The following is a 13550-nucleotide window of genomic DNA, read 5'->3' as shown; positions in this document are numbered from 1 at the left end:
CTGAAGCCAGGAGGCTGGAACTCCATCCAGGTCTCCCATGTAGGTGCCAGGGGCCCAATACTTGAGTCCTCTTCTGATATTCCAGGCACATTAGCTGGTAGCTGGGTTGGAAGTGGAGCAGCTGGCACTGGTACAGGCACTCATAGAGCATGCCAGCATTGTGGGCAGCAGCTTGACCAGCTCTGGCACATGCTATCCCCTCACCCAGCTTCCAATCATCGAGCCCTGGAAATGAGTGGATAATTACTTGAGTACTTGGATCCCTTCCACCTTCCTGAGAGAAATAGGTTCCTGTCTTCGGTCTGGGCTGGCCTTGGCAACTGTGTGTCTATGGAGAATGAACCAGCAAATGGGAAAATCTTTCTCCCTCTCCCTTCCCATTTCTGTGTCTCTTGCCATCTCTCTCTCTCAGCCTTATAATTAAGTACCATTAAAATTAATATTAGACTTCAGTAAGGTTACCAGGTAGCTATCATTATAGTAACTAAGAGTTTCAATTTATGCAAAAAATACACTTGATATCAATTATAGCAGAAATCAATGATTCCGCCGACAGCAAGAAACATTCCTATAGTAACTTCAAGCATGAAATGAAGATTACCAAAATTTGCTAATGCCTATAAAAGAATTGATGAAATGGAAGTGAGTGAAACAGGGGTGAACTGCTAAAATGAAACTGTATTTAGTGAAAGAAGATGAAAACTAAGCGTTATCAGTTCCTGTCATCTGTAATGTGTCCACTGTGACATTCTAACAGACACTGGGAGTTGACAAAGTGTTCAGAAGGTTAAATGGAAGCATAATGAGAGGACTGGCTTCCAGACCACATTCACAGAGGGGACATTGACTGTCACGTGTGAAAATGTATGTTAAACCTGAGACAGTGTTTCTTTCTTTGCCTTTTGACACTCCTATGACCTCTGTATTCATATTCTGAAATGTTTTATAGTTACCCTAAATCTCTTCACATATATCACTACTCTTATTGTTACATACTAAAACCTGGAACTCCCTGGAATACCTCTGTAATTTCTATAGTTTGCTGACCCTAGAACATTTTAGGAGAAAATTTATGGATTTTATTGACTATAACAACGTTGTTGGAGGACAGAAATATCCTAGGGTTTCACTCACATTCCCTTTCATGGGAATCCTAGTTCTTCCAGGACATAGGATGAGTGGATTCCACTCTGTGGTGCATTTTCCTTTTCTGAAAAATGGGATATCGCAGTGGGTAAAATATGGAATTCCAAAGGTCTTCAAGTCCACATTCTATGTGTTGATCATGTAATATCACCCAGAACCTAGGCCCTCTCTTGCTTGTTGCTTGCTTTTCTGCATGAATGAATAAAAAATATGGGAGAATGATGTATTGAGCTAAAATAGGTATAGGTGATGGTTTCATTGTGATACAGAAAACTACACTTTGAAGATAAAAGCTAATCACAAAGGGGAAATATGAATTTTATTGCTATTCCCAAGGCAAGAAGAGAGAGAGTACATGCATGTGCTCAATGAGAGAGTGAGAGAATGAGAGAGAGTGAGAGAAAAAGAGAGAAGAGGAAGAAAAGTAGAAGGGGACAGAAATTGCCTTGGAAATATACTCCATGATTAACCTTGGTTGGTGTCCAATAAGGCAACACAGTTAGAGAAAAATATTTTCTGTGACTGGGATGAGTGAATGCTGAGAATCACTACCAGCCAAATAATGCCCTGCCTGTCTCCCCAGATGTGGAGCAGTGTGTGCACTGTCTAGATGACCAGTACCCAAATCCTGCACGAGATCGGTGCCTGCCCAAGGTCGTGGTGTTCCTGGCCTATGAAGACCCGTTAGGAGCAGCACTGGCCGGGGTGGCTCTTGGCTTCTCTGTGCTCACTGCTCTGGTACTTGGGGTGTTTGTGAAGCACAGAAACACTCCCCTAGTCAAGGCCAATAACCGCAACCTCAGCTACACCCTGCTCGCCTCCCTGTGTCTGTGCTTCCTCTGCTCCCTGCTTTTCCTTGGCCATCCCAACACAGCCACCTGCATCCTCCAGCAGACCATGTTTGCCATCGTGTTCACAGTGGCTGTGTCCACCATCTTGGCTAAAACCATCACCGTGGTCCTGGCTTTCAAGGCCACAGCACCAAGGAAGAGGATGAGGCAGTGGTTGGTGTCAGGTGCACCCAACTCTGTCATTCCCATCTGCTCCCTCCTCCAAGTGATGCTCTGTGGAATCTGGCTGGGAACGTGTCCTCCCTTCATTGACACAGACACACATGCTGAGCCTCAGCGGCTCCTGGTTCTGTGCAACAAGGGCTCTGCCACTCTCTTCTACCTCGTGCTGGGATACCTGGGGTCCCTGGCTCTGGGCAGCTTCTCAGTGGCTTTCTTGGCCAGGAGTCTGCCTGATACGTTCAATGAAGCCAAATACTTGACGTTCAGCATGCTGGTGTTCTGCAGTGTGTGGGTGACCTTCATTCCTGTGTATCATAGCACCAAGGGGAAGGTCATGGTGGCTGTGGAGGTCTTCTCCATCTTGGCCTCCAGTGCGGGACTCCTGGGCTGCATCTTTGCCCCCAAGTGCTACATCCTTCTGGTGCAGCCAAACAGGAATGTTTTACAAGGAACAAAGGAGAAAGCAAGGTCTAGGGGACCATAAGCAGACTGTACATTAACTCACAGTTTTTATAAAATGAAAGTAAGGGGTGAATCTAACCACACCACTCTCGTACGCAGGACTGAGATAGAGCAGAACACTGTACCTTCTCATTGGACATGAGGCTCTCCTTTCTTTCCTAACAGCTCAGGGCATTCCAGCCTTCTTTCTATTCTTCCTTATAACATGTAGGTTTTCAATTTTTGACTTTTAAATTTATTTTTCTATTATAACCTGAAATTTCTAATTTTGTAATGTCAGCTACTCTTAATGTTTTTACTGTACAGGTTTAAATTGCACAACATGATGTTTTGATGCATTTATACAAATAGAACTGATGACCAGAGTCAAACAAATTAACATATGCATCATGGGCTTAGTTGTATATTCCTTTGTGTGTACCACAAAGTAGCTCAAAGTTGCACTACTAACACATTTCCAGTATCGAGGATTATTAGCTTTAGTCATGCTGTGTGCATCAGACTTACTCATTTCACTCACTACACATTTGTAACCACTGACCTGTTTTCCACACCTTCTCCTGACCTCAGGAGCCACAGGAACACTATTCTATTTGAGACAACACAGATAAATGTGGTTGAGTACAGGAAATTGGACCATGCCATTATGAGGCCTGATGTGTCCAAAATCTGCAGTGTAGACCAGGAGGCTCAGAACTCAGGAAGGCCAAGGCTGCAGGCCTTGTCTAGTGTGCTGCTGATGAGCCAGGAAGGGCTGAAGTTGTCATGAGATTGCAGAGCTGCCTGCTGCAAAGTCTCCTGTCTTGGTTTTCAATTCAGACCTTCCACTGACTACAGGAGACCCAGCCAGAGTAGCAAGGGAAATGTTCTTTGCTCAAAGTCCACCAACTTCAACACTCATCTCATCTAAAACAACCAACCAGAAACCCCAGAGAATGTTGATCAAATGTCAGGGTAATCAAGGGTCCAGTAAATAGGACACATTTAATGAGAAATCACATATTTTCTTATTCAGCTAGGGCAAAATCCACTAACTTGATTTACCAAGTACAGGGATAGCAGAGAACATTGCACTTCAGGTACATATCTGTGCTAGGCTGACCAGGAAAATGAGTAGAGGAATGGTCTTTCTCGGTGCATCAAACACCTTTCCCCAAAGAACAGAATCACAAGAGCATGGTCTCACTGCAATTTTGCAAAGTGCAAAGGGAAGAGATGGGAGATGCTCCTGGGAAGATGGAACAAATTGATATTTCCTACTGGGCTACGTTCAGGCGCTTGGATTCTGTTCTGTGGTGGATGGAAAGTGCGAGGGCTGTGAGTCAGGCACAGTCATTACGACATTAACATCATGTTGGGGGCAGAATGAAGGTTGGGGAAAGGGAACTGAATGTGCCAAAGGGCCAGTCAGGTTTTCTGGCTCTGTCTCTGGCAACTGCAGACCTCTTTATGTAACAGACACTGGGGTCTCATCTCTCCACACCCAATTTCACTCTGCATCATTAAGTCAAAATCCAGAGGCTGTCACTGAGGTACAGCAAGTTAATCTTCCACAACAGCATCACATATGGATGCTTGTTTCCGTCCCATTTTCTCCAGTTCCTTCCAGCTCTCTGCTATGGCCAGTGAAGGTTGCAGAGGATGGCCCAAGTGCTTGGGCCAGCGCACTCATGTGGGAGACCTGGAAGAAGCTCCTGGCTCCTGGCTTCTGATTGGCTCAGCTCTGGCCGTTATGGCCATTTGGGGAGTGAACCAATGGATAGAAGACCTTTCTCTCTGTCTCTCCTGCTCACTGTATGTAAATCTACCTCTCAAATAAATAAATAACTATTTCAGAAAAAAGGAAGTGGAGTGGCCAGGTCTCGAACTGGCACCCATATGGGATGCCACCCTTGTAGATGATGGCTTAATTTCCTACACCACATTGGCAGCCCCTGGATTTTCTTAATGCAATGGCTACAAAAGGAAGAAAACAAACAGTGAATACACAACAGGATGTTCCATCTCCTAGCAAGAAATATCTTAACACTCTTCCTAATAGAAAAACTGGGAGTTCAAGAAATAAGAAAAATAAGTGAAAAATAAGGCATTACTACAAACAGAAAACTATAAACAGAAAGACAAAGTGGAACTTATGATACTTCCGATGCCTCCACACTTCCACCTTGTCTGACAAAGCACTAAATAGAAAGGGTAGGAAGAGCTACAGCAAGTCCTTGACCAGAGAAGAAAAAGGAAAGGAGAAAGCTAATGAGCACTAACAGGGGGCTGTACCACTATCACCAGGACACATCCTGCTTAATAGTCAGTGGGGAGGCTCTCCAAGCAGGAGGGAAGGCAGAGTGAAGCAAAGCTACTCTTTATCCATAGCTTTTAAGTCTGTTCTTTAAGTCATCACTTCCTAGAGTCTTTGTTATACAAGGAAAATGCTTTCTTTGGATTGAAAAAGCACTCTGAAAGGGTTTATGTTTGTACACACACGTGTCTGTTCATTTAGCAGACATGTGGACATGTTTGCCAGCTGTTTGCTGAAAGGCAGAGAACAATTCACCCCAGTAGCATGGAGTGAGCTTGATGTCCAATCTGGATGTATCCTTTCATCCTGCACTGAAGACAACCAAAATCCTCCACAAATCTTGATCCTAGGTTTGGGTCAGGCCAAACATAAGGTGACTCCGTAGTATAACATTATCCCATAAAGTCAGAAATTGCTCTTTAAAAGAATATAGAGGAGGGACTGGTGATTTGGCATGGGGATAGGGTTGCCACCTGCAGTGCTGCCATCCCATGTGGGCATCAGTTCGAGTCCCAGCTGCTTCTCTTGTGATCTTGCTTGCTTCTATGGCCTGGGAAAGCAGTGGAAGATGGCCCTAGTGCTTGTGCCACTGTCCCATGTGGGAGACCTGGGGAAGCTCCTGTACTCAGGTCTGGCCATTACAATGTTTGGAGTGGATGTGGGAGACCGGGAAGAAGCACCTGGCTCATACCTTGTGATTGGTGATCTCCAGCCATTGCAGCCATTTGAGGTGTGAACCAACAGAGGAAAGATCTCTCTCTCTCTCTCTCTCTCTCACTCTCTCTCCCCCTCTCACTCTCCCTCTCCCTCTCCATCTCCATCTCCATCTCCTTTTATCTCTATACTGTCTGTATCTCTACCTCTCATATAAAAGAACTAAAATCTTTTAAAAAATCTGGTCTTAGAATCTTTGATGAAGTAGTAGGATGTTTACTTCTCTTCAAGTGTCTCCTCATGTAATGACTATATATTGCCAGGGGAAAGTTATGAAATAATATATAAATGAACCAATAGATAGGGAAATGGGCAGCCCCTTGTCACAGGGATCAAAGTGAACACCAATGAGTGTTAGATGAACATGTGCTCATACTGTGACACTTGGAGAAAGATTCCACCCTGAACACTAGAACAGCAAACTCAATGTAAGGATCACTCAGCTGACAAATGCTGTGTGTACAGCCACCACCTTCTTTAAAAACAATGTCAAGGGACAGAACGTTAAAATAAATGAAGAGAAAGTTAAGCTGTTTCCTCACTGGCCATGGCCTATTGGAAGCCCATTTCCTTACATCAACATGGCAGTTTCTGGGAACAAGAACAATGAAAGGCCAGTGCTGGGGCTCAATAGGTTAATCCTCCCCCTGCTGTGCTGGCATCCTAGGTTCTAGTCCTGGTTGGGGCGCTGGATTCTGTCTTGGTTGCCCCTCTTCCAGTCCAGTACTCTGCTGTTGTGTGGGAGTGCATTGGAGGATGGCCCAAGCCCTTGTGCCCTGCACTCACATGGGAGACCAGGAGGAAGCACCTGGCTCCTGGCTTCAGATCAGTGAGGTGGGCCAGCTGCAGCCCGCCAGATGCGGCAGCCATTGGAGGGTGAACCAATGGCAAAAGGAAGACCTTTCTCTCTGTCTCTCTCTCTCACTTTCCACTCTGCCTGTAAAAAGGAAGTTGTGGGGCTGTAATGCATCCTGTGCTACTGTCTGAATGATTGTGTCTCTTAAACCCATATGTAAAGATCCTAAGCTGCACATACTGGTGGATGTCCAGGGGACCTCCAGGGGAGGTGATTAGGTCATGGGTGAGGGTCTTGAGGAACGGAATCCATGACCTGAAAAATGAGGCCCCTGGGAGCTTGTGACCACAACCCAATGTGAGGGCACAGTGAGAAGGCACCATCAGTGAATCCAGGCTTGAACCTGCTTGGGGACTATGGCAGCCAGCAGGACCCAGGCTCTGGAACAGGTGGCAATAACTTGATGACTTTTTCAGCCTCCTGTTTCCTGGTATTTTCTTGTAGTGACCAGTGGACTGAGACGCTTTGGGTGTGAGGCCACATTTGCTCAGACATGCCCTCTACCTTGACTCAGAGAGTGGGATGCTGGGAAGTTCTCTGCTGACCCAGGAGCCCTCTAGCCTTCTCACTTCACTCAGGACCCTTCAAAGCCAAAACATGGCTCAGACCTGTTAAGGGCACAACATGGCCAAACAGCCTCTGGCTCAGGGGAACCACAGTCCTGGAGTCTTGATGCCCAAGGGTCTAGGACATTGACACATGAGGGCTTGATGTGGCAAACTCCAAACATGTGTTTTAATTTGTGTTTTTCACTGGGAACCAAGACGCAGATGCATGACCTCAGGGCAACATGGTCCCAGGTCTCCTAGCTGGTGGAAGACAGCAAGATAAATTCCTAATATCCAAGTGCCATTAGGGTGCTAAGAAATAGTCCCATCTTAAATACTCCTGCTTCCAGTACTCAGGACTGCCTGGACCTGGACAATGGTCTGAAATACATTGCTCTCTGTTTCCACAACTGTGTGTTGGGCACCTGCTGCTTCACCCCAGCCCAGGGTAGTGAACGTGAGCTCCACCTGCACCTGCTTGCTCCACATGCCTGCATCTCTGCTGCGGTCTCTAAAGACAGTTTGGGCATGCTGGCTGGTACTTTCCTTCTTCTGCTCCTGCATTTCCCACTCTCTCTGGGCAGCTTAGGGATGCTCTCCTGCGTTAACCGCATGAAGCCCAGCCTGCTCAAGGATGGGGATCTGATTGTTGGAGGGTTTTTCCCACTTTATTTATTTCAACATCATACAGATCTGCATGAGTTTGCTATCAAACCAAAGGCATTGAAAGGAGTATATTTTGACAGGTAAGTTTCTTATTTGTCTTTGATTATTTTAGGAAACCCAGCTCTACCTATCTCCAGATGATTTTGACAAAGAAACTGTACAGTAGGTCAACTATGCCATGAATCTCCCTGCACCTTTCCTGCCCTTATGTATCACAATGCTCAGAGTTTAAATATTGTGTATACTCCCAGTAGCCGGGGTTCCTCAAAACTGAAGAGAGAGTAACTCCTCTTGCTTACATTCTGTCTATCTTGTATTCCTGCAACTCTACCCCTTAGCCTGGAGTCCATGCTCACAGTTCTTGCTTTCCTCCATGGCTGGGTATAAACAAAGAGTGACTCAAACCCTGGCATTTGAACTGTAGCCTCATTTTGGTGGTTATCCCTGAAATGGTGTGAAGTCAAGTACTTCAGTGCCGGACGTTGGCTGATAGGATAGCAGAAGAGCCTGGAGCAAAAGTTCCCTTCCATTGGGTATCTTGCAATTGTCAGAGTTCCCTTCCCACAGGTGGTCAATGCTCTCAGCTACCACAGAGACCAAGACATCCCAAGTCTTGCCCCTAGCAGGAACAGATGCCTGCTAAGGTCCTTTCAGCTGGGAAGTTCTGGAATCCATTTACACATTTCCTGCCCGAGGTCTGTGTATCTGCAGTGCTGGAAGTTGGGCTAGGAATACAGCACTGCTCCCCTAGCTGTTTCTTATTCCCTCCATGTAGTTGCTCTCATAGTGCTGGGGACTTGAATTTCTTCTATTTTGTATTTAATAAAATGTGTGTTATTCCTGTATCCCTGGGCTTTGAATGTATCCCTGATATAATTAATGGTATGTGTTTCCAGCTATCCTTTTAGGCTGCTTCTATTTGAGGTGTTGTTTTTCTTTCTTTGGCCATCCATAAGAATTCTGCATAGGAAACAATGAATGTAATTTGGGGAAAGATGGAGAAGCATGTTTGTAAGGAAGAGCTGCAGTGTTTTTGGTTGCATGACATGCTCTGTTCCAATGTGCTGCTATGTTCTCTAGGTTTCTCTTCATGGTTCATCAATCATTAGCTGTTTTTTCCATGTCTTCCTATCCTTTCTCCTCCATGTATCTCCCAGAGGGCCCTTTAACATAACGTTGTTCTTGTTGCTGTTCTGACGGCCATGGAATTATGTTTAAATACTTCTCAGGCTGTGCTGTGGCTGCTGATGCTGGCGTTCTGCCGTGGCAGGGTTGAGGATCTGAGGAACCTAAAGCAGAGTGCTTTCCTGTACTGGTCTAGACTTGGACAGGATTGTCTGATGGCAGAGGAGAAGAGTGACTTGTCCAAAATACCAGAGAGACCTTAGGATGCTCCCCCTTGGTCTTAGAAAGATGCCTGAGGAAGCGATACCTGCATCTCAAGGCTTCCCTGAGGCCAATTACTCTTCTTCTAATTCTTTATATATAGATATCAGTGATGAATCAAAACAGGGTGGTTTTCTATTCATTTCTCTTCAGTATGGTTTTCTTATCTAACATCTCACGGTAAGTATTTGTTCTAACAATAAGCGTCAAGGTTATAGTCTTCCATTGATGGGCATTTAGGTTGACTGCATGTCTTGCCTATTGTGAATTGAGCTGCAACAAATATAGAGGTGTAGAAGACTCTATTATTTGCCAGTTTCATTTCATTCCTTTGGGTAAATTCCGAGGAGTGGGATGGCTGGAACCTTTTGCAAGGCTATCTTCAGATTTCCGAGGTATCTCAAAGCTGTCTTCTATAGTGGTTTTACAGTTTGCATTCCCATCAACAGTGCATCAGGGTACCTTTTCCCCCACATCCTAGCAGGCATTTGTTGTTTGTTGATTTCTGTATGAAAGCTGTTGTAACTAAGGTGAGGAGAAACCTTTTGTGGTTTTGATTTGCATCTCCCTAATGGCTAGTGATCCCGAGGATTTTTAATTTTCTGCAGGCCATTTGGACTTGCTTTTTGTGAGACATATCTATGTAAGTGCTTTGCCCACTCCTTGACTGGGTTTTTTGCTTGGCTATTGTTGAGTTTTTTGATCACTTAGTATATTCTGGTCATTAATCACTTATCAGTTGTATGGTTTGCAAATACTTTTCCCGTTCTATTGGTTACCTCTTTCCTTTTCTGTTTTTTTGCTGTACCGAAGCTTCTCAGTTGGAGGCAATCCCGCTTGTTAATCTTGGATTTTACTGCCTGTGCCTCTGGGGTCATTCCCAGGAACTCTGTACCTAAGCCAATGTCTGCAGGGTTTCCTCAATGCTCTCTACTAATTTGATGGCATTGGGTCCTAGATTTAGATCATTAATCATTTTGAATGGATTTTTGTATAAGGTGTATGGGAAGGGTCTTGCTTCCTATTTCTGCATGTGGAAATTCAGTGTTTCCAGCATGACTTGTTGAGGAGACTGTCCTTGATCCAGGGAATGGTTTTAGCTCCTTGGTCTAATATCAGTTGTTTGGAGATAGTTGGAATGATTTCTGGCATTTCTATGCTGTTCCATTGGTCTATCCATCTGTTTCTGTAGCAGGACCAGGCTGTTTTGATTATGACTGCCTTCTAGTATGTCTATTTTTTTTTCTTTGGCAGGCAGAGTTAGACAGTGAGAGAGAGAGAGAGAGAGAGAAAGAGAAAGCTCTTCCTTCCATTGGTTCACCCCCCAAATGGCCGCCACAGTTGGCACGCTGCACCAATCTGAAGCCAGGAGCCAGGTGCCTCCATCTGGGCTCCCATGGGGGTGAAGGGCCCAAACACTTGGGTCATCCTCCACTGCCTTCCCGGGCCACAGCAAAGAGCTGGACTGGAAGAGAAACAACTGGGACAGAATCCAGTGCCCTGACTGAGATGAGAACCCGGGGTGCAACACCACAGGTGGAGGATTAGCCTAGTGAGTGGTGGTGCTGACCCTTCTAGTATGTCTTGAAATCTGGTATTGTTATGCTTCTGGCTTTATTTTTGTTGTATCAGATGGCTTTAGCTATCCTAGGCCTCTTATGTTTCCAAATGAATTTCAGCATCATGTTTTTGAGAGCTGAGAAGTATGTTATTGGTATTTTGAATGGTATAGCACTGAATTTGAAAATTATTTCTGGAAGCATTTTGATGACATTGGTTCTCCTGATCCATGAACCTGGAAGTTTTTTCCATGTTTTTATTTCACCTTCTATTTCTTTCTTTAGAGTTTATTAATTCTCGTCGTAGAGATCATTGACTTCCTTTGTTAAATTTATCTCAAGGTATTTATTTTTTTTGTAGTTTTTGTGAATGGGATAGATTTTTTTTAACATTTATTTAATGAATATAAATTTCCTAAGTACAGCTTATGGATTACAATGGCTTCCCCCCATACCGTCCCTCCCACCCGCAACCCTCCCCTCTCCCACACCCTCTCCCCTTCCATTCACATAAAGATTCATTTTTGATTCTCTTAATATACAGAAGATCAGTTTTGTATACATTAAGTAAAGATTTCAACAGTTTGCTCCCACACAGAAACATAAAGTGAAAAATAATAGATGATCTTTTAAATGATGATGAAATCAGACCAGACCTATTGTCATGTTTAATCCCAGTGAGAGTCAAGTTGGGAATTGATAATGTTTTTTCTTTTTTTTTTTCAGAAGATCAGTTTAGTATACATTAAGTAAAGATTTCAACAGTTTGCACTCACACAGAAACACAAAGTGAAATATACTGTTTGAGTACTCATTATAGCATTAAGTCTCAATGTACAGCACATTAAGGACAGAGATCCTACATGAGGAGTAAGTGCACAGTGACTCCTGTTGTTGACTTTACCAATTGACACTCCTGTTTATGGCATCAGTAATCTCCCTATGCTCCAGTCATGAGTTTCCAAGGCTATGGAAGCCTTTTGAGTTCTCCGACTCTTATCTTGTTTAGACAAGGTCATAGTCAAAGTGGAGGTGCTCTCCTCCCTTCAGAGAAAGGTACCTCCTTCTTTGAAGACCTATTCTTTCCACTGGTATCTCACTCACAGAGATCTTTCATTTAGTTTTTTCATTTAGTTTTTTTTTTTTTTTTTTTTTTTTTTTTTTTTTTTTTTTTTGCCAGAGTGTCTTGGCTTTCCATGCCTGAAATTCTCTCATGGGCTTTTCTGCCAGATCGGAATGCCTTTAGGGCTGATTCTGAGGCCAGAGTGCTGTTTAGGACATCTGCCATTCTATGAGTCTGCTGAGTATCTCACTTCCCATGTTGGATCACTCTCCCCTTTATTTAATCTATCGGTTAGTATTAGCAGGCACTAGACTTGTTTATGTGCTCCCTTTGACTCTTAGTCCTTTCATTATGATCAATTGTGAACTGAGATTGATCACTTGGACTAGTGAGATGGCATTGGTACATGCCACGTTGATGGGATTGAATTGGAGTCCCCTGGTATGTTTCTAACTCTACCATTTGGGGCAAGTCAGCTTGAGCATGTCCCAAAATATACATCTATTCCCTCTCTTATTCTCACTCTTATGTTTAACAGGGATCACATTTCAGTTAAATTTCAACACTTAAGAATAACTGTGTATTAATTGCAGAATTAAACCAGTCATATTAAGTAGAACAGACAAAAAAAACTACTAAGAGGGATAATGTATTAAGTTGTTCATTAACAGTCAGGGCTATGCTGATCAAGTCACCATTTCTCATAGTGTCCATTTCACTTCAACAGGTTTCCTTTTTGGTGTTCAGTCAGTTGTCACCGATCAGGGAGAACATATGGTATTTGTCCCTTTAGGACTGGCTTATTTCACTCAGCATGATGTGTTCCAGATTCCTCTATTTTGTAGCAAATGACTGGATTTTGTTGTTTCTTACTGCGGTATAGTATTCTAAAGAGTACATATCCCATAATTTCTTTATCCAGTCTATCGTTGATGGGCATTTTGGTTGGTTCCAGGTCTTGGCTATTGTGAATTGTGCTGCAATAAACATTAGGGTGCAGACCGCGTTTTTGTTTGCCAATTTAAATTCCTTTGGGTATATTCCAAGGAGTGGGATGGCTGGGTAAAATGGAAGGGATCTATTCAGGTTTCTGAGTAATGTCCAGACTGACTTCCATAGTGGCTTTGACCAGTTTGCATTCCCACCAACAGTGGGTTAGTGTCCCTTTTTCCCCACATCCTCACCAGCAGGTGTTTTTGGTAGATTTCTGTATGTGAGCCATTCTAAGCGGGGTGAGGTGAAACCTCATTGTGGTTTTGATTTGCATTTCCCTGATTGCTAGTGATCTTGAACATTTTTTTCATGTGCCTGTTGGCCATTTGGATGTCCTCTTTTGAAAAATGTCTGTTGAGGTCCTTGGCCCATCTCTTAAGTGGGTTGTTTGTTTTGTTTTTGTGGAATTTCTTGATCTCTTTGTAGATTCTGGTTATTAACCCTTTATCTGTTGCATAGTTTGCAAATATTTTTTCCCATTCTTTCGGTTTCCTCTTCACTTTCCTGACTGTTTCTTTTGCAGTATAGAAACTTCTCAATTTGATGCAATCCCAATAGTTGATTTTGGCTTTGACTGCCTGTGCCTCCCGGGTCTTTTCCAGAAACTCTTTGCCTGTGCCAATATCTTGAAGGGTTTCTCCAATGTTCTCTAATAACTTGATGGTGTCAGGTTGTAGATTTAGGTCTTTAATCCACGTTGAGTGGATTTGTGTGTAAGGTGTAAGGTAGGGGTCTTGCTTCATGCTTCTGCACATGGAAATCCAGTTTTCCCAGCACCATTTATTGAATAGACTGTCCTTGCTCCAGGAATTGATTTTAGATCCTTGATCTAATGTAAGTTGGCTGTA

General features: G+C 43.7%; 1 protein-coding gene and 1 long non-coding RNA gene across 2 annotated transcripts in view; one reads left to right on the top strand and one right to left on the bottom strand.

Moving 5' to 3' along the window:
- Positions 1-6577, top strand: part of LOC138846759 (vomeronasal type-2 receptor 116-like) — a 34402-nt gene extending 27825 nt beyond the window's left edge. The window contains exon 5 of the mRNA XM_070063457.1: positions 1730-6577. Coding sequence (XP_069919558.1) covers positions 1730-2643 — 914 coding nt within the window. The 3' untranslated portion in view covers positions 2644-6577. The remainder of the gene's footprint in view (positions 1-1729) is intronic.
- The window catches only part of LOC138846763 (uncharacterized), a 57382-nt gene that overhangs the window by 7798 nt on the left and 36034 nt on the right, over positions 1-13550 (bottom strand). The window lies entirely within an intron of this gene.

The sequence above is a fragment of the Oryctolagus cuniculus genome, chromosome 18 (genome assembly GCF_964237555.1).
Source record: "Oryctolagus cuniculus chromosome 18, mOryCun1.1, whole genome shotgun sequence".
Lineage (NCBI taxonomy): Eukaryota > Metazoa > Chordata > Mammalia > Lagomorpha > Leporidae > Oryctolagus > Oryctolagus cuniculus.
Note: the sequence above shows the minus strand (reverse complement) of the source record. Positions and strands in the feature narration are given on the sequence as shown.